Below are 21,936 nucleotides of genomic sequence, written 5' to 3'. Positions count from 1 at the left end.
GCATTGTTATCTTATCAATTGGATGGATTGCAGCAATATGCATTTGTCATCTTATGACTGTAAGAAACCCAAAATATTATTGCATGAATTATTGCCATTATGCAATATTTTGGGCTTTTTTTTTATTGCCACATTAGCACACAATTTATTCCTAATAGTACACTGTAAGCAGAGAGAAAATGTTTAATGGAAGCCTTTTTCATGTTTGTCAATAAGACACGTCAAAAAGGTAGAGAAACTGAAGACTTTTATTATTTTTTTAATAAACCTCTTGAAAAAAGGTTTGTACAGTTTGATCAACATGTTTTCAGTTTATTCTGACAAAATTTGATGGCCAGGGTTTACTGCTCCTTTACTTACCAGTCATAATTTTCCTTTCACATTTATGACCAAAAGAAACATACATTGATAAATAAAAGACCTCAACTTCTAGCATTATGTAACTCCTTATGATATAGTGCATGAGTAACACTTTATTTGGGATGTTGAAAAATTTGCTATTGTCTTCTATCTGAGGAATGTCAAACTGTTACTATGTGCAACACACAAGTATATTAAGTGAAAAATTAACTCAGAAATGGTCTAAGCTTTTATTCAGTTCTTTTAAACACTGTTCTTTTGCTTACAGTGTAATGCAAAAATAAATAACTCAACAGAAAATGTTAATTGTGGCATATTCTATATTTTACCACTCTCCTGTCAGTAAAGCATATCTATTCCTGCATTTCTCCAGGGCACCGAATATCATCAATTTTCAATATCATTTTTACAACTTGGGTAGCCAAAGAAATCTGCTGCTTCTTTCCAATTAGAGTCTCTATGACATGCTGTTTTCTCATATCTAGAATGAAGAATCAAGGAATTAATGTACTGAGTTAAACAATGTCATTTCAATGAAACAGAAACATTGCACATTTGCTGAAAGGTTTATAAGCTTTTTATAAAGTCATTTCTAAGATTGACTGCACATTGCAGAATGACAAGATAATTACAGGAAGATGGCTATCTTGGTTGATAAATCCATTGCAATATTCAATTAGTTCTTAAATGAAAAAAAAAGATTTTCTCTTCCTATTGTATCTGGGTTCATGTGTTCATTTTTTCATCATATAGAAAGTCTCCCAATATCAATCTGCAAAGTGGATAGTTTTGATTGAAACTAGTTACTCCTTCCTACAGATGAAGGACAAATGTTCTTACATACAAAACTCTGCTGTGAAGATCCATCACGTAACACTAATAACTTTGCCCAAAAATGTGAAAAAATATTGGAATTTTTACTCAAAATATTAAAACTGCAACAGCTATACCTAGTCACAACATGCAGTTATCATTTACAACTATCAGTCTATATGAATGTCTGTTACAATCAAGGCCAACTAAATACAATAGTCTCACAAGAAAGAAATGAATATGAGTGTGTAGAACTTGCACTGAAAGAGCATATGAAACCAGGCCCAAAATAATAGTCCAATATTTTGTCAGGAATAGAATATGTGAAACATCTCAGCCTTTTGGACGAATCATTAAACATGGCTTTGCTGTCCCCTCGCGTAGATGGGCACTATTTAAAACAGTCCATGAGCGACCTGACCAACATTTGTAAATCAAGCCACACAAAAATTAGAAAATTTATTTTGTTTGATGTGCAAGTTGGTAACTGCATATGTCAAGATTTTTCCTAAAAAGCAACAGAGATACTTGAACCAGCTCAGATGCATGAGGTCAATGTAAATGAACTATAACCCAATTTTTCACCGTTGTAAAAGGACCCATTTGTTTACTTAAAATAATTCCGACCAAGTTCCCACTAACCTGTTCATGGCTGATATCAAGCAATTTATTTTGTCAAGACACTGCCACCCCACTTCCCTTGCAAATTTATGATCAACGCCCTCTCAAAAAATTTAATTCAACCAGATAGTTCTTTAAAATACAACTAGATTAATATCTGGTGAACACGGAAGAGTGCGACCAAAGGACATGTTTCCATGCTTTTTTTCTCTATAACTGCAGTATCAATGTCCTTTTCCTCTTCAAAGCCTTGATCATATTACCTTCCAAATTCATGCCCACCTTTCCGACAATGCTATATCTTCCTCTCATATCAGATTTCCGCTTAACCTCTGCAATAAACTTCTAATCAAATGAGAAATACCATTCTCTGCGATTGTACTTTCCAGTTCCATCATTCTTCACCTCAGATGCAAATGGCCACTATCTCCAGTATCTTTCTTATGTTTACTACTTGTGTGGTCATCTGATTCCATTCCTATCTATCCAGAGTATTTTCTGCACTGGACATTTCTTAGCAGTTAGCTCTGGAATTCCTCAAGAATCTATCGTTGATCCCCTCTAATTTAACAACTACTCAAGAAAGAGCTGTTCAGTTTTAACTGTACTCCAATATGAACTCATTTCACCACCAAATAACATGATTGTCATTGCTTATGTTTTTGGATTACCAGACCAACACTTAAGTCTTTGTTTAGCTGCAATTTTCTCCAATTAAATACTTGGCAGACTGAAACCATTGAACTCTGTTCTCATTATCATTCCAATTTCTTTGCTATTGTCTCTGGTTGGACTAGATATTGCGTAAACTTGCTGGTGTTCTATTCAATACAGGACTTCTGATCCCATATCCTTTCTACATAGAAGACCATTTTACTTCCATCTCTGTCTTGTCTCAGCATATTTGCTGTGGAAACCTGCATCACGCTTTTGTTACTTCCAAACTATTTCAATTTCTGATGGCTGGCTTCTCAGGTCTATACCCACCAGGAACAACATCTAAAACTCAAGTATATATAATCCAACTGTCACAAAGTCCAGCACATCCATCAACTCTCTGCTGGCTGAGCTAATTTGGCTCGCATCAGTCTATCTCATCACTGTAATCAAGAATGCTATGTTTCTCCAATTCTGGTCCCTTGTGAATCCTAATCTTTTTTGTTGCACCACTAGCGATGATATTTTTTAGTCTTATAAACCCTAAAAGTCTGAAGCACCCCCTTCCTTTCTCATTCTGTGTTTTTTCCCCTCTCCTTTTAGGAAGTATAAAAATGTTCCTCTTGAACCCAACTCCAAACCTTTCCAACATTTTTCTCTGTCATTTTTTTGGTTTCCATAACTCCTATGAGCCTTCGGTTAATTTCCTATTTTAAATGTATTATGTCAACGTAAGGTGACACTGAAACTAGTATAAGGGTTACAGAGCACAGCTACTAAAATTTGATAACAATGAATAAGATACCCACAGTAAAAACTGTAACTGAATTGCAAGACAATGATTAAATAGACTTATGTCAGTACAATAATCATAAAGGAAAAGCTACTTACCGTTTGTTTCCTTGTGTAAACAATCTATACCCAGTGCAAAATTGTTCTCCTTCACCTGTCTAGCTCGAACCTCTGTCATTGTCTGAATTGGATTATAACCACTGTTTTCTGCAAGTGACATTGGAATGACTTCCAGAGAATCTGCAAAAGCTCTCATAGCATACTGTTCTAAAGTCGGACACTGTACAGAGACAGAACAAAACAACTGCAATTTAAAAACCACTCACCAGTAACAGGTAGAATACAAAGCGTGAAAAAAAAAGTGATAATAGTTGGTAACACAATTTCTCTCCATACCACCCAGCAATTTGAAATTTGTGATTTTTGGCATCCTGCTCCATATAAACAAAACTAAATGAAAAGTAAGAGAATCCTAACTATCCATGATCCAAAATATCAATCACACAAACTACTCAGAACGTGAATAAATGTTCATTTTACCTTATCTGCAGCTTCATTGACAGCTAAAGCACAAGCAATCTCTGCAGCACCACCACCATATACAATGCGATTATCTTTCACAAGGTTGCGAATCACACACAATGCATCATGAAGTGCTCTTTTTGCTTCTTCAATGATCTGGAATAAAATCACTAATAAACTCAATGCAGAAACTAAGCTCTATGCTCATAGACACACATACACACTATGAAGAGCAAAATCTCATTTAAAAACGAATAAGATGAAGACAACATCAATAATTCATCTTTTTGTTGATAGTAAACCTACCTACAAACATTATGTAACTATGCAACAGCACAAATTTATTCAGATTCTACTCAGCAGACAACAGGTAAGGATAAAACAAAAACATTATGTTGAAGTATTTTCCAGTTATATAAAATTGAATACACTGTTTTATGTTATGGACTACAGAAATAACTTAGAATAAAAGGATTAAGATTTGGTAGTTGCTTTGAAGCAAAATATAATGAGAAGTTAAAAAAGGCAGGCAGTATTACCTAAAAATGCAAATTAGTTACGAAGATTTTCCCCAGACCAGAAATAATAGAGATTGTGTGCGAGAACAGATACCATCACTGAGGACAGTGGCATAGTTATTATGTCATTAGATTAGAATCCAAAAGCGTGAGGAAAAGGCCTGGCGACATGGGTTCAAATGCCACCAATGGCAGTTTGAAGCATTTGAATTCATGTTTTGATTTGGAATATATATCTAGTCTCAGTAATGGTGACCCTACAATTATCATTGATGCCCTTTAGAAAAGAAAATACTGCCATTCCTAGACAGCAACGCCCACATTCTGTGAATGAAATTTAAAAAAAAACAATGTTCTGGGAAGATAAGCATGAAGCAACCCATTTGAGAACAAAACAGAAAGGTTTAAGATTTGTTGTACAGGAGAGATGAAGAGCTTTGTAAGTAGAAATAAAAATAGTGATTAAAATGTTAGTTTAATGTTTGCCTAAAATAATTGATTGGGACCAGAGGGATTTGGTAAAATGGTAGGAAGAGGAAGGAAAGATATACAGGTGAGCAACTGTGAAACAAGTGTCAAGATCTTACTTCCATCCTTACTAAAACATTTAACTCAGTGACTTGAGACAGCTGTAAGTTTTTCATAATTGCTCCTGCAGGTATGGGGTAGAGGGAAGTATTTATAGCAATAGTAGACGAACAGGAAATTGGAACAAAAAAGAAAGCCAGGCAGTATCAGGAGGTGGAGAAGTTAACATTTCGGATGCTAACCCTTCTTCGGGACATATTTCTCGAAACAGTTTCACCAGAGGAAAGAAGGTTTTGTTTTAGCCTTTTTGGTCAGCCTGGAGTAAAAAAGTAGTTTTGACAGAGGAGTATGAAGCACAGTAGCACTTGACATCAATCCAGATCTAGCACATGACCACCAAAATAAATATGGGGCAACCGATATTCTAAACATGCACACAGAATTGAGGGGAATGAGGTGAGAAAGCCAGTAATAGCTGAAGCAAATGTCACTCAATTTTAGAGTTGCATTTGAAAGTCTTGTTAAAATCTTGAATCATAAGGAGAGTTGATTAATATCATAGAAGACCAAATGGCAAACAGCTGCAGGAAAAAACAAATTTCACCTAAAACAAAGTTTACTTCAAACATGACATTCCCAAATATCATACATACCATTTTGTTTCCACCTCTGATGAAAATTGTCACTGCCCTAGAGTTCTGGCACTCCTCAATCACAAGCATCTTATCCTTGGTAGTTCCAAAAGAAATTTCCTTGACAATACCAGCAGTCCCAAGCTTCTCAGAGGTAAGTTCTGAAAACCGAGGAACAATGCGCCCTCCAGTGGCAATAGCAATCAGCTGCATCACAGACAGAAGTATTAATTTTGCCCCATGCTATAAAGATAGATATTCAAGCAAAATACATGATTCACACACTAGAATTCAATGCAACTATACTCACCTCAATTTCAGGTCCACCAACCCAGCGTATAGCAGGAAGCTTATTCTGGAGAAGCAAATGGTTTGCTTCATCATCAAATCCCCACTGGCAAATAGCCAAGTTAGCACCAGTGTCTTTTATCTTGGCAAAGAAAGAAATGCAAAAATAAGACTTGATACAAAGTCCAGTGTTAAAAGTCAGGAATATACAGCATGGAAACAGACCCGTTGGTCCAACTCATCCATGCCCACCAGATATCAAACTACTGACCTGATTGACCATTTCCTCAAATTTATCCTTTTCATATTTTTGCAAGGCTTTGTAGTCTTCCACAGAAGTCACATCAAGCTTATGCTTAGTTTTGGGTTTTGGTGGTTCAAATGGACATGTCAAAATAGCAAGCTTTGCATCCTTTATCACCTAAATCAAAGATAAATTTAAAACGGAATGCCTTTAAAATCTTACTAATATATACATTTTAGTAGCTAAATATAAGGCTCAGAATAATCAAAAATATTTGTCACTATTTTAATGTTACATCTGGAAATAAACTTCTTGAATTCATAGTCAGAGATGTACAGCATGGAAAGACCCTTTGGTTCAACTTGTCCATGCTGACTAGATATCCTAATCTAATCTAGTCCCATTTGCCAGCACTTGGCCCATATCCCTCTAAACCCTTCCTATTCATATAGGCATCCAGATGCCTTTTAAATATTGTTACTGTACCAACCTCCACCACATTTTCTGCCAGCTCATTCCATACACGCACCACCCTCTGCATGAAAATGTTGCCCCTTAGGTCTCTTTTATATCTTGCCCCTTTTACCTTATGTTCTGGACTCCCCCACTCCAGGGAAGAGACCGGTCCATTTATCCTAACCATGCTCACGATTTTATAAACTTTTATAAGGTCACCACTCAGCCTCCGACGCTCCAGGGAAAACAGCCCCAGCCTATCCAGCCTCTCCCTATAGCTCAAATCCTCCAACCCTGGGAACATCTTTGTAAATCATTTCTGAACCTTTTCAAGGTTTTACAACATCCTTCCGATAGGAAGGAGACCAGAACTGCACACAATATTCCAAAAGGGGCCTAACCAATGGCCTGTACAGCCGTAACAATGACCTCCCAACTTCTATATTCAATTCTCTGACTAATAAAGCATACCAAATGTCATCTTCACTATCTTATCCACCTGCGACTCTACTTTCAAGGAACTATGAACCTGCACTCCAAGGTCTCTTTCTTCAGCATCATCCCCCAGGACCTTACCGTTAAGTGTAAATGCCCCACCCTGATTTGCCTTTCCAAAATGCAACAGCTCACATTTTGGATCTGCCACTCCTCAGCCCATTGGCCCATCTGATCAAGATCCCATTGTACTCTAAGGTAAGCTTCTTCACTGTCCACTACACCTCCAGTTTTGGTGTTATCTGCAAACTATTTCTCCTATGTTCACATCCAAATCATTTATATAAATGATGAAAAGGCCAGCACCAATCTTTGTGGCACATTAATGGCCACTGGCCTCCAGTCTGAAAGGTAACCCTCCCCCACCACCTTCTGTCTCCTACCCTTGAGCCAGTTCTGTATCCAAATGGTTAGTTCCCCTAGTATTCCAGAAGATGAAATCTTACTAATCAAGAACCTTGTAGAACGCCTTAGTAAAGTCCATATAGATCATGTCCACCTTTCTGCCCTCATCAAATCCTCTTTGTCACTTCTTCAAAAAACTCAATCAAGCTCGTGAGACAGGATTTCCCATGCACAAAGCCATGTTGACCATCCTTAATCAGTCCTTGCCTTAGCAAATTTAAATCCTGACCCTCAGGATTCCCTCCAACCATGTGGAAAGTGAGGACTGCAGATGCTGGAAAAGTAGATACTGTTTCGAGCATAAGCTCATCATCAGGAATGATGAAAAGCTTACACTCGAAATGTCGACTCTCTTGCGCATCGGATGCTGCTTGACTGGTTCTGCTTCTCCAGCAATACACTCTTCATCCCTCCAAAAACTTGCCCGCCACCACTGTCAGGCTCACTACTCCATAGTTCCCTGGCTTTTCCTTACTAGCTTTCTTAAATAGGGGCAACACGTTAGCCAACTTCCAGTCTTCCAGCGCATCACCTGTGACTATCGATGACACAAATCTCAGCAAGGGGCCCAGCAATCACTTCCCTAGCTTCCCATAGAGTTCTAGGCTACACCTGATCAGGTGCTTGGGATTTATCCATTTTTATGTGTTTCAAGACATCTAGCACTTCCTCCTCTGTAATATGGACATTTTTCAAGATGTCAACATCAATTCCCCACATTCTATATTTTGCACGTCCTTTTCCACAGTAAACACTGACACAAATTCCCGAATGTTTACTTCTTTGACCAATGTTTTGGCCATCTGCCCCAATATGTGGCTCAGTAACAAACTTATTTTAGAACATTCGCACAGAGCATCTAAAGATGCTTTGATAAATTAAAACATTAAAGAAATGCAAGCTGTTGTAATTTGTCCTGCAAATGAACATTTCTGAACACAAAGCTACTGGAACAAAAATGGTATCCAAATTGCCACTTAAAAGCTATACGCATAAGTCAGTCATATGCGCTTTGGAACTGAATGTTAGTGCAAAAATATCCAACCTTTGGCATTTGTGGATGGCTGAATTCTTTGTCCACCACGACTCCTTTAATTAACTGCGTATCCTCTAGTTTTCCACCAACTTTACCTTCCACTTTCATCAGCTCAAAATCTACATCCTTGCGCTCCATATCAGCAACAGCTAAGACAGCATTTACGGCTATCTCTGCCATCTGCCTATGGCAACGATTAATACTGTATAAACAGGAAATAAATAATTTCAGAAAACAGAGAAAGAGAGAAAGACACCTGCAAAGATGGCTTACAACATTTGACTATTCAGCTCTGGAACCCAAGTTAATGGCCACCAGGTCACTGAATTAAGCAGATTCTAGCTGACCACTGAATTACACCAATAATTTCTACAAACATTTTAAAATTAAAGAATGATCACCACAATAAGTTGAAAAGTTGTTTTACCAACTAACATTGTTGAGGAGTGAATTATGAAGAACCCTGTAATGATATGCATCGGATTTTTCAAAATGCATTTGATGAAATTCCAGCCAAAAACAAAATTGTTAAGCTCAAAAGCAACGGGAAGTCACAAGTCTTGAGAAGAAATAATAAATTACCTTAACGGTAGAAAATGACAGGCACTTTGTTAAAGGGATAGGATGAGAGATGAAAGTTGTGAGGCAAAACTAATGCAACTGTTAAAATTTATAATTTCTTAATGAATTAGATTCAAAGACATAGCACAGTCATTCAATTTGCAGGTCATAACAAGAAGGCACTTAAAATTTAAAGGAAGATGTGATCACACTAAAGTAAAGGCAAGACAAAAGGTAAAGCTACCAGCTTTGTTTCATCATTAATATCCTATGAAAAGGAATCTGTCATTTCTACACCACTTCTTAGATGAAGTCGCAAGGTTTGTAGCTCAGATTGAGGTTTAGGATGTAGGTTTGCTCGCTGAGCTGTAGGTTTGATATCCAGACGTTTCATTACCTGGCTAGGTAACATCATCAGTGGCGACCTCCAAGTGAAGCGAAACTGTTGTCTCCTGCTTTCTATTTATATCTTTCTCCTGGATGGGGTTCCTGGGGTTTGTAGTAATTTCATTTCCTGTTCGTTTTCTGAGGGGTTGATAGATGGCATCTAAATCTATGTGCTTGTTTATGGCATTGTAGTTGGAGTGCCAGGCCTCTAGGAATTCTCTGACATGTCTTTGCTTAGCCTGTCTCAGGATAGATGTGTTGTCCCAGTCGAAATGGTGGTTTTTTTCATCCATGTGAAGGGCTGAGGGAGAGGGGCTTGTGTCTTTTTGTGGCTAGCTGGTGTTCATGTATCCTGGTGGCTAACTTTCTTCCTGTTTGTCCTACGTAGTGTTTGTGGCAGTCCTTGCATGGAATTTTATAGATGACGTTGATTTTGTCCATGGGTTGTACTGGGTCTTTTAAGTTTGATAGTTTTGGTTCGAAAGTGTTGGTGGGTTTGTGTGCTACTAGGATTCCGAGGGGTCTCAGTAGTCTGGCTGTCATTTCTGAAACTTCTTTGATATATAGTAAGGTGGTTAGGGTTTCTGGCTGTGTTTTGTCTGCTTGTTGTGATTTGTTCTTGAGGAATCTGCGCACTGTGTTTTTTGAATATCCATTCTTCTTGAATACGTCGTATAGGTGGTTCTCCTCTGTTTTTCGAAGTTCGTCTGTGCTGCAGTGCGTGGTGGCTCGTTGGAATAGTGTTCTGATACAGCTTCGTTTGTGTGTGTTGGGATGGTTGCTGGTGTATTTGAGTATTTGGTCAGTGTTTGTCGGTTTTCTGTATACGCAGGTTTGTAATTCTTCCTTGTCCTTTCTTTCTACTGTGGCATCCAGAAATGCGAGTTTGTCGTCAGTTTCTTCCTCCTTAGTGAACTTTATGCCTGTAAGGGTGTTGTTGATGATGTTAAATGTCTCTTCTATCTTGTTTCGTTTTGTGATGACAAAGGTGTCATCTGCATGGCGAACCCAGATTTTTGGTTTGATGATTGATAGGGCTGCTTGTTCTAGCCTTTGCATTACCGCTTCTGCTATGAATCCTGATAGCGGAGATCCCATGGGTGTGCCGTTGGTTTGTTTGTAGCCTATGTTGTTGAAAGTGAAGTGGGTGGTGAGGCACAAGTCCACTAGCTTCATGATGTTTTCGTTGGTAATGGGATTGATGGTGGTTGGCGTGTGTGTGATGGTCTGTTCTAAAAGTGTGGCGAGTGTTTCCTTTGCTAGGTCGATGTTGATGGAGGTGAACAGTGCTGTTATGTCGAATGAGATCATTGCTTCGTCTTCCTCTATTTTGGTGTTTTTGATGATTTTTAGGAATTCCTGGGTGGAGTGGATGGAGTGCTGTGACTCTTCTACTAGGTACTTCAGTCTTGCGTGTAGTTCTTTGGCCAGTCTGTAAGTTGGTGTTCCGGGTAGTGAGACTATAGGTCTGAGGGGGGCTCCTGGTTTATGGATTTTTGGTAGTCCGTAGAATCGTGGGGTATTGGTCCCGTCGGGTTTCATTTTCTGGAATTCCGTATTGTTTAATTGTCCGGAATTATGTAATTTTATTTGGAGATATGTAATTTTGTTTCCTAGTTGTGGGGTCGGGTCTAGCGCCACCTCTTAGATGAAGTCTTCCCATCTATCTTTCTCCATGGCACATTTGCTTGTGGTTCAATCATCGTCTAGAATAACCTCAAGTTTCTGCTTTATTAAGCTAGCTCCTAACTCCCTACAGAATCACAAAAGGAGCTCATCACCTATGGCTCAGAGATTCAGGAGGTAGAAAATTATGGGTAAAGTCCCGCTCCAGAGACTCAAGCACAAAATTCTAGACTGACAATCCAGATTAGTATTGAGCGAGTACTACATGAAAGGCTGAACCATTTTCTACAGTTGTCAAAATTGATGTTCTGTTTCTGATCTTACCTGGAGTAATCAAGTAATTTTTAATGTCACAGCCAATACTGGTAATCAATAAAACAGGTTGAGGTCATTGTCACACTGGTGTTTGAGAGAACATGGTTTTAAAAAATTGGATGCCATATTTCTGAGATTGCAACAGTGGCTATACTCCAAATATACTTGAAAGACAGTTAAGTGCTTCTGAATGTCCCAAAAGATCAAAAGGAGTTATATAAATACAAGCTATTGTTTTATTCCACTCCCCATATTGTTTGTTCTAATATGGACAACAATATTACTGTCTGCTGCTAAGATATCCCTTACCCTTGCAATGTGTAAACAACACATTTCTTCAGAATTAGTAGCTATGGTTACTGACATCCTTATCTATCCCCTTAATTGCAGAATTCCCTCATCACTACTATATTTCAAATGTAATATTGGACAGGCTAATAAATGATTCACAAGGTGCAACATGACAATAGTCTTGCACCACATTAACCTTCTCTGTGGCAAGATGGCTACCTAACACCTTTGTAAATGATCATAATTGCAAGCTGCATTTGGGAAATCTGCATAAAACTACAATATTTACATGGGCATTGCTGAAACAATCAATACAGTTCATACAATTTGTACTCACACTTTAGAGCCAAGTGTTGTCATAGCTGTTTGAATAAGAGGCTCTTTGTTATTCGGATCTACCAGAAAACTATCACTTATTTTGTCCAGGTGTTCAATGGCATGGCGAGCAGCCAGTTCATAACCATCAGCTATGCGAATAGGGTGAATACCACGGTCCAGTAACTGTTCAGCTTGTTCCAAAAGGGCACCAGCAAGAACTGAAAAAGAGATCATGCAACATAGTCTCTGTATTTTTCAGAAGTTTAATTCCATGTGAATCATATTCTGGGACTAGGGGTTAGAGATCGAGGGGAACAACTAAAATCCTAGTGTAACAATTTACAAGTAATTGTTTAAGGATTATATGGAAAAAATTGTAAATGTATATAAAATGTGAAGATGCAATCAACATTGAAAAGGGAGAACAGATTCCATCAAATAACAGAAGTTTCCTGCTTTCTTATTGCTCAAAATCTCTGAATTCACCAACAAAAGATTTCAGAAAACTCCAAATAAAATGCTTACAGCATTAGTCTCCAACTTACCAACTACACCTGTGGTGCCATCACCAATTTCATCATCCTGAGACTTAGAAAGCTCGACCATCAATTTGGCAACTTGATGCTCCACATCCATCATACTCAGAATAGTAGCACCATCATTGGTGATTGTCACTTCTCCATCTTTGTCTACCATCATCTTATCAAGACCTGAAATTGAACAAAAGCAACTTTATGACCAGCTTTTAACAGAACAACATACTTAGGTCATATTGCTAGTGCAGATCATCAGCTTATGTAGCTGATACCACACAAAATGTTACCAAGATAATCCACAATTAATTAAAAATTTTAGTATAATTTGTTATTCAAGTATAACCATTGATATTCTTGGTTCTAAATTAGAGTTGATTTGGGTTTGTTAAATTGATAGCAATTACAAGTACTAGAACACTGGCCTACTCTTAAGAGCTTTCAGCACTTGAAACCTTTAATGAAGTTATCACTATGCTGTATCTGAAAACTATCCACTGGTATTGATTCCAAATCCCTTGATGGCCTAAGTGATCCAGAACTCTTTTTTTTGTTGTGGTAGAATTTGCCACACTTCCACCACTTTCAGACAACAAGGCACATGGGTGTGCAACCTCAAAACTTGTGAAGACATAATCACACCCTAATTGTAGAGTCAGAGTTATATAGCAGGGAAACAGATCCTTTGTTCCAACTCATCCATGCTAACCAGATATCCTAAACTGACCTAGTCCCATTTGCCAGCGTTTGGCCCATATCCTTCTAAACACTTTCTACTCATGTACCCATTCAAATGCCTTTTAAGTGATATAACTGGACCAGCCCCCATCACTTCCTCTGTCAGTTTGTTCCATATATGCACCACCCTCTGCACAAAAAATGTTGCCCCTCAGGTCCTTTTAAAATCCTTCCCCTCTCACCTTAAATCTATGACCTCTCCTTTTGGACTTCCCGAGCTGAGGAAAAAGACCTTGGCTATTCACCCAATCCGTGCCCATGGTTTTACAAACCTCTAAGGTCACCCTTCAGTCTCTGAAGCTCCAAGGAAAGTAGCCCCAGTTTATTCAGCCTCTCCTTATAGCTCAAACCCTCCAACCCCAGCAACATCCATGTAAATCTTTTCTGAACCTTTCAAGTTGAATAACATCTTCCCTATAGCAGAATGACCAGAATTGAACCCAGCAATCTAAAAGTGGCCTAACCAATGTCTCGTACAACCACAACATGACATCTAACCTCGTATACTCAATGCACTGACCAATGAAAACAAGTCACCATACTGTCTACCTGCAATTCCACTTTCAAGAAACATTGCACCTGCAGCCCTAAATCCCTTTGTTCGGCAACACTCCCCAAGGCTGTACCAGCAGCTGTATTAGTCAACTCTGATTTGCCTCAGCAAAATGTAACACCTCACATAATTCTAAATTAAACTCCATCTGTCATGCCTCAGTCCATTGGCGCATATAACCAAGGTCCAGTTGTACTTTAAGATAACCGTCACTGCAATGCACCACCAGCTTTGGTGTAATTTGCAAACTTACTCACCACACCACCTACATTCACATCCAAACATATAAATGACAAAAAGTTCTTTAACTATCCCATCCACACAAAGATAGGCAAATATACTTGACATGGGCCAACTGCCTTTTACTATTCTGCCAAAATGAACATTGCTCATGTGATAAATGAAAAGGTGCTGTCAGGCTAAAGTAAAAACAGGAAGTACTGAGGAAACTCAGGTCTGGAAGCATCTGCATAGATAGAAATAAAGTAACATTTCTGGTCCAATAAAAAAAAGAGTACAAATGGTAGTAGAGAAATGCTATAGATAGAGAGTAGGTGTTAATAGCAGAAAATAGGTCAGCTCAACGTAGCAAACAAGACATGGTTGTGTTGTGAGATATGTGTATGTAATGAGATCAAAGTGGAAGGCAGAGTTTACGGTCAGTGCCAAAGCAGAAAATGACTTGCTGTCCTTCCAGTTTGCGATGGGCGTTGGGAAGACGACTACATTATCAGCAACAAACACAGTAGACTAGATTGAAAGAAGTAATTCAGTCTTCACCTTTTCTTTGAAAGGAAGATTGAATAGCCCATCCACAACCATCAGCCTCCAACACAAAGCTGTTAAGTACCCAGATAGTTTGCTGGTCATTTTGTCTAAGTCATATCATTTACATGTCAGTTCTGATCTCTTTTAAGAGATTCACATTCTCAGAACTGTATTCAAAAGCCTTTTACTTTAGAATTAAGATTCCAAAGTAACATGAATATATTATAAACCTTCTTCATAATTTCCATCTTTTGACTTTTCTTATCTGTTGTCATTTGGTGTCAAATTAAGTCTGATTTAGATTTTTGAGAAGCACCTTGGGATGTTTCATTATGTCAAAGGAGGTTTTGGGGAGGAGGAGCTTTCACTGGTTTATCACCCATTCACCACCTTAGTTGTTTTTTTAAGAGTCAGTCCCCTCCCTGACACAAATGGAGTCCTTCACTCACTGATCCAGCTCCCTCAGAACCAGCTCTCGGAGTGAAGAAGATACCTGATACTCCTGTTTTTTTTTTAAAAATCCTATATTAAAAAAAAATTAACCCCCACACTATCGCCTAACTGCAGTAATGCTTATTTTTCTTCAGCACCTGTGTGTGTGTGTGTGTGCAGATGTGAGACACAGTGAAAGACACGAGGTGTCCAAATCTTTATTCAATTTCCACCATCAGGAAGAAAAGATAGACCAAAGTGGCCAGTGACAAGCAGTGCCCTTCACATCAAAGAGCAATGCTGTGTGATCAAACAGTGAAGGGGAGGGCAGGGATTAAATCAAAATAGATTTGGACGGGGAAATAATACACTCCACTCCCTGTGGTGCCCACCTCTCCCTGAGCAGCTCAGGGGTGTTGGAGGACACTGCATGCTCCTTCTCCAGAGGTACCCGGGCTCTAACATAACTGCAGAAGAGGGGCAGGCAATCAGTCCTAACGACCCCCTCCAGGCCCGCTGCCTGGACCAGTTTATGGCCAGTTTGGCTAGGTTCAGGAGCAAACCCATGGGGAGGCCATCAGATCTGCTGTCCCTCCTCCATACCGGGTGCCCGAAGATCTGGAGCATGGGACTGAAGTTTAACCCAAAATAGAGAAGAAGGTGTTTTAGAACATCAAAAAGGGAGTACAAGTGCTCAGATCCAATATATACATGGTCCACAGACTCCACAGCACCAGAGAACAAGGGGTTGGGCTGGGAGTCCACGAACCACTGCAATCTGCGGTTGCAGGGGACCACTGCGTGCAGAACCCTCCACCCCAGATCCCTGAGAGAAAGAGTGAGGACTCCCGCATAGAGAGCCCTCCACTGGGGATCCCTTCTGCCCAATGGCAAATGGGCACGCCAAGGCATGTCCAGGCAGTGGATGAGGGAAAAGAGGTGGATGGTGTACAGCAGCAGTCGATACAGGCTCACCGTGATACTTCCTTAAAAGGGACAAAACTAAAATTCCATAGGCAGCTCAGGCTGTGAGGCCCAGGTTCCCGGGGGAAGTACAGGACTTTGGAGCCAACCACCTCAGTTGTTCACTCCCTCTTAACTGCTTCACAAGAGCAGCAATATGCACTAATATTCATTACAAACTCTCAGTTGCCTTGACTACTATTCCTCGCACCCTTCTTCCTGTATGGACTCACTTCCATGCTCCCAATTTCACGATCTCCATCACACTTGTTCTAATGTTGCAGCTTTCTACGGGAACGTTTCCAACATGGCTTCCCTTTTTCCTCAATCAAGGATACCACCCTCGGTCATGTCCACCCATTTTCGCACTTCTATCTTCACCGCTACTCCTCCCTCCTAGACCAACAATAAGGTTTCCTTAATCTCACTGACCACCCCACCAGCCGACACATTCAAAGGTTCAGTCTCTGTCACAATTGTGACAGAGGGCTACTCCTCCCACAAGATGCTGTTCCTCTCCCGTCACACCCAACATCACTTCACTGTATCTACTCATGTAATCATAGAAAGTTTAACACTTATCCCTTTAATTTCTCTCTCTCCAAGGCACTAAATACACATTCCAAGCAAAGAAGTTTACCCATACTTAGAGTCACAGAGATCTAGCACTTGGGACTAGATTACGCTAGGATATCTGGTCAGCATGGACGAGTTGGATTGAAGGGTCTGTTTCCATTTCTTTCGATCTAGCACACTGTATTCATTGCTCACAACATGCTCTCCTCTATACTGGCAAGACCCACCAAAGATTGGGTGATAGTTTTGTTGAATACCTCTGTTCTGTCCTCAAGAATAACTTTCTGATCACCGGCCCTCATGATACATCTTGCTGTCATGCTAACACTTTTGCCCTCGGCAATGCTGCCATTTTCAATGGAGCAATGCAACCTGGAGGAATAGCAACTCAATTCCCACTTAGAAACTTTACAGCCTTCAGGTCTCAACACTGAGTTCAACAACTTGTAAGTTGCACCTGCCCCACAACATATCTTGTTTGCATCCTGCTATTAACACCTAATCTGTACCTACGGCACTTCTCTACCACCATCAGAACTTCCTTGATGGACTGAATGGCCTACTTCTGTTCTTATGTATTACGATTTAATAATCAGTAAGGGAATCGTGTTATTGAAAGTTTTGTTTTCCTCTCCACAGATGCTATCAAATTTATTGGTTTCTCCTGCACTGCTTTTATTTCATTAACTCCAAAATTCAGACTACCTTATTTTAAAGCTGTCATATTATTCATTATAGCCACACTCAAGTCATTTTCTCAACTGCATAACCTCCAAAAAGGCAAGAAGTAGAAACTGTTGCTATTTGTCTTCTCACTAGTTCAATATTAGAAAGACCAACAATGGCCAACAGTGGATCATTCTGTATAGATAAGGTACTAACTTTATCTGTTCCAAGATTGCAAAATAGAACGACAGACAAGAACAATGAAACAATATTTGTCATGCCACATTATTGATACACGCAATTTATTCTAATAAGCAGTCATAGGCCGTGTCTGACAAACCTCAATGAATTTTTTGAAGAGGTGACTGAGGTAGTGGACAGGGATGTTCATGAATGTTGTTGATATGGACTTCCAGAAACCATTTGATAAAGTCCCACTTAAGATCCTGTTAATTAAGGGACAAACACCAATGGAATTGATGGAAAATGATAAACACGGCTGGAAATTGGTTGAGTGGCAGGCGACAGAAAGTAGGGATAATGGGTAGGTACTCAGATTGGCAGGTGTTCCCCAAGGATCTATGTTAGGGCCTCAATTATTCACAGGATAACACATTAGAAAGTCACATAAAATTACAGAGATATTGATAGACTAGGTGAATGGACAAATCTGTGGCAGATGGAATTCAAAGTAAGCCAGTGTGAAGCTAAATACAGTAGATATAAAAAGGGACTTGGGTGTTCAGGTCCATAGATCTTTAAAATGCCACAAACAAGTGTAGAAAATAATCACGAAAGCCTCTGGAATGCTGGCCTATACATCCAGAGGACTGGAGTATAAGGATGCAGAAGTTATGCTGCAGCTATACAAAACACCAGTTAGATTCCTGCTGTACTAGTCAGGAGGATATTCTGGTCTTGGAGAAAGTACAATGTAGGTTTACAAGAATTATACCAGGCCTTCAGGGGTTACGTTACAAGAGATTATATAAATTAGGCCTGTTTTCTCTTGAATTTAGACAGTTAGGTGTTGATCTAATCAAAGTCTTCAAGATAATAATAGGAAAAGACAGGGTAGATAATGATCAATTATTTCCACTGATTCGAGATTCTAGAACTTGGGGGCATCATCTGAGAATTAGGGCCAGACATCGGGAGTGATGTTAGGCGGCACTTCAAATGGTACTTTAGTTGGAACTCTTACAAATGACAGTACTAGAACAGCTGTTAATTTTAAACCTGTGATGGATAACTTAACTTGAGATGGTTAAACAAAGATATTAAGTGGTACGAGCCAAAGGCAGGCACGTGGACTTAAGCCACACATCAATCATGATATAAATGAATGTCAGAACAGGCTAGATGAATGGTTGACTCCTTTTCCTATGTTTCTTTAGAGAGGGGACACATGAAATATATGTGCAATTACCACAAAATCATTAAACATCTATGTCAAAATCCTGCATGAGGATTTGTTTCACATCATCAGTAGATGGTAAAACAATTTTGAAAATGTAATAAAAGGTCCAGTGTAGCAATGCACATAAACTAAAAACCGGAGGGGAGCTCAGTCTGAAACAATATTCGGCATTCCTTTAATATTTTAGCAACGAGTAAAGCTTAGTACTTGTCAAACCGTGTAAAAGAATTTACGGGTGGCACAGTGGTTAACACTGTTGCCTCACAGCACCAGGGACCCAGGTTCAATTCTGGCATCGGACAACTGTCTGTGCGGAGTTTACACATTCGCCCCATGTCTGTGTGGATTTCCTTCAGGTGCTCCGATTTCCTCTCACACTTCAAAAGAATAGCAGGCTAGGTGAATTAGTCATGCTAAGTTGTCCATTGTGTTAGGTGCATTAGTCAGGGATAAATGTAGGGAAATGATCTGGGTGGGTTACTCTAAGGATGTCAGTGTAGTCTTGTTGGACTGAAGGGCCTGTTTCAACACTGCAGGAAATCTAAAATTGTTAGTGTTACATTAAATAGAGTCATACAGCACAGAATCAGACCATTTGGACCAACTCTTCCGTGCCAACCAGGTTTCCCAAATTAAACTGTCCCATTTGCCTGCCTCTCCAAACCTTTCCTATTCATGTACCTATCTAAAACTTTATAACTATACATGCATCTACCACTTTCTCTGGCAGTTCAGAAAGATAACATCAGATGAGATGTAAAACAAAGTGAATTCTTTCCAAACAGATATGTCATGTACGAATGCAACAGCAGACTTTTCAGCTAGAATCGATCAATTAGAGAGAACTCTCTAAAATTATATTGGAAGACATCTATAGGCCTGTCAGCAACAATAATGTTAAAGGATATATTCATTCTAGATTAGATTGTAATAAAAGCAAGTTAAATGAATTGGAGGCTTTCAATTTTTAAACAGATTGGAAACAGCAGAGGATCTCAATTCAGTACAATAATAAATTTCTTCAGCGCACTGATGACAGTCTTCTGATTCTAGAACATTATATTACAGAACTTTACCAGGACTCTGATTACAAATATTAGTATTTTATTGCATGGAATAAGGAAGGTTAAGTGGTGATTAAATTCGGATTATAAAGATTTTTAAAGGAATAAACAAGTTGGAGAGAAACATTCTGTACTAATGAGACAGTGTAGGACATCAAAAGCGGGAGTCTTAGTAGGTCAATTGGCTCTTCGTGCCTGATCTGTCAACTGAAAAGCTCACAGTTAAATTTATCTCACTCCATCATTTCATTCTACACCATTTAACTATGAAGTTTATAAATAATTATATCAATATGACAATTAAACCTAACAATAAAATCAAAGTCAATTCTTTCAGGAAGAAAATCAGCAAACTCCTCTTCAAGCAAAGGGCTGTACATGAAGAACTCTCTTCCAGAAAACATGATGGTAGCTCGGTTAGTAATTTGAGATCTGTGGATTTTTAGCAAGGTATAATAGAATATTAGGAACCTTGAATATTCCCTGCAGAGTTGTCTTGCTGCTGAGATAACTGACCTCCAACAACCCTAACCATCTCCCACTGTGCCAGGCATGACTTCAATCAACAGAATTGTTCCACTAGTTCTCATGAACTGGAGTTTTTAATTGGGTTCCTCAATACCACATTTGGTCAAATAACTGGCCAAGATTCTCATTAAGCAAAGGTTGCTAATCAAAGTTTATTAAGGATTATTGGAAATGTGGAGTTCAAAACACTGCCAGATCAGTCAAGTTCTTACTGGATGTTGCAGCAGTCTTGAGGAGCCAAATGGCCAACTTATGCTCCTAATTTGTATATTTACAAGTAAACATATATGAATTAACGTAAGAGAAGCTTATTTGCCTCACATTCTTCAGTACTTCGAAACTGAGATTTACCTAAAACTCCAAATTTGTGATCTTACCTTTTGGTCCAAGAGAAGTCCTCAATGTATTGGACACTGCTTTTGCTGCCATAATATGTGACTGTAATGAAAGCAACATCAGAATTTTATTTCAAAAACTGGCTTATAGAGGTTTGTCAAAAGTCTAATCTTTTTGAAAAAAGCTCTACTTGTTACTATATTGAAAATGAAATGACATTTTATTTTTAGCTATTCATTGATTCAATTATCTAAATTGGTGATTGCTTATTTTGCAGAAATTAGTGCTGGTATTAAAAACCATCAATTGAAAAATCTGCATCAGAATATCAAAAATAGAAAGTGTTCATGCGCAATGTAATGCTGTTATTAACATCAAGATTCTGCTTTTTCCAAAATGTATGCCTTATATTTCAAATTTATTATCAATGCAGAATAAAATGCTGGGCTCTAAGTCTAGAAATTAACCGTTTGGTTCAAATGTTCTATTCATGTTTATATTCCAGAAGTTTCCTTTCACTTCAAAGCACTCTTACCACATTATATCTCTCCATCATCCAAATACAAGGCTTTAAATACTGAATGTGTAAATTTTATTTGCTTACTATTTCCCTTGAGTTGGGGGGTGGGGTGGGGAAGAGATCAAGAATAATCTGTGAACGCACTTTAATTAAATTCATGGCTGTAAAGCACTGAGGGACATTTGTGGGCATGACTGGTGCTAGACAAATCTGTCATTTTTCCTCCTTCCAGATGTGAATTCACTGTAATAATGAAAAATGTTTTCAGTATTAAGTCTCAATGAATGAGCTTTATAACAAAAGACTTTGCGAATCGGCGAGTATTTTTTAAATCCTCCCGAGAGATTTTTCTACAAATGGATAAATCGGTTAGGACGAAATGGCGGTCCAGTCTAGTTAACATTAACACAGTGAGAGTCAAACTCCCATCTTTTGGTTGTTACTCACCGAGTGTCGGCCCCACACCATCACAACGCCGAGAGGGCGGAGCATGGAGGAAACCGCCATGATTATATTTTAGCATATATATTTTAAAATACATTTAAATCGACGCTCCCAAGTCAGCCATTTCACCCCCGTGCCTCAGATCAAACGAGATCGGGGAGCAGAGTGGTGGTGTATGGCTGACCAGGATACCGAGAGACTAGATCCCTAATCAAACACAAATAGAGCCCGCCGGCGCTCTAGGCCGCGGACACCACATGTGGGTAAGCAGCTAACGGCAGCCAGGCCCGGGCCTCACATGCTTTTGCATGTAACTGTTACCTTCAGCGCCTCCAACCCGGTTAGTCGAGATTTGGTATCCTGATCCTTGATGATGATGAAGGGTCGACCATATTCATCAAAAGCGAGAGTCCCCAGAGCAGACATGTTTGCGATCGGACCGGATCAAACTCCTTTCACTGCAGTTTAGTCTCCGCCCGAGAGGAGGAGGGGAGAAAGCTCGAGCTCCGGCTTCTGGAACCGTCCAACAG

At 39.1% G+C, this 21,936-nt stretch overlaps 1 protein-coding gene across 1 annotated transcript; it reads right to left on the bottom strand.

The window, feature by feature from the left end:
* Positions 1-230: 230 nt before the first annotated feature.
* cct5 (chaperonin containing TCP1, subunit 5 (epsilon)) lies at positions 231-21,919 on the bottom strand. The gene is made up of 11 exons (XM_043689997.2): positions 21,728-21,919; positions 20,484-20,544; positions 12,411-12,575; positions 11,885-12,083; positions 8,377-8,569; positions 6,003-6,152; positions 5,754-5,873; positions 5,465-5,650; positions 3,784-3,921; positions 3,343-3,523; positions 231-841 (listed from the first exon to the last, which is right to left on the bottom strand). The coding sequence occupies exons 1-11, from the start codon at positions 21,830-21,832 to the stop codon at positions 714-716; spliced, it is 1,626 nt and encodes a 541-aa protein (XP_043545932.1). The 5' UTR covers positions 21,833-21,919; the 3' UTR covers positions 231-713.
* Positions 21,920-21,936: the final 17 nt, after the last annotated feature.

The sequence above is a fragment of the Chiloscyllium plagiosum genome, unplaced genomic scaffold (genome assembly GCF_037043375.1).
Source record: "Chiloscyllium plagiosum isolate Xiang-an unplaced genomic scaffold, Cpla_swu_hap1 HiC_scaffold_5, whole genome shotgun sequence".
In the NCBI taxonomy this organism is placed as follows: Eukaryota; Metazoa; Chordata; class Chondrichthyes; order Orectolobiformes; family Hemiscylliidae; genus Chiloscyllium; species Chiloscyllium plagiosum.
The sequence above is the reverse complement of the archived record's forward strand: the minus strand, read 5'-3'. Positions and strand labels throughout refer to the sequence as shown.

Coding starts and splice junctions, on each gene's coding strand:
- cct5 (XM_043689997.2), bottom strand. CDS start 21,832: ATGTCTGCTCTGGGGACTCTCGCTTTTGATGAATATGGTCGACCCTTC. Junction 12,084..12,410: donor TGGCACCACAGGTGTAGTTG/GTAAGTTGGAGA, acceptor TCTCTTTTTCAG/TTCTTGCTGGTGCCCTTTTG. Junction 3,922..5,464: donor TCAGAGGTGGAAACAAAATG/GTATGTATGATA, acceptor ATTTTATTCCAG/ATCATTGAAGAAGCAAAAAG.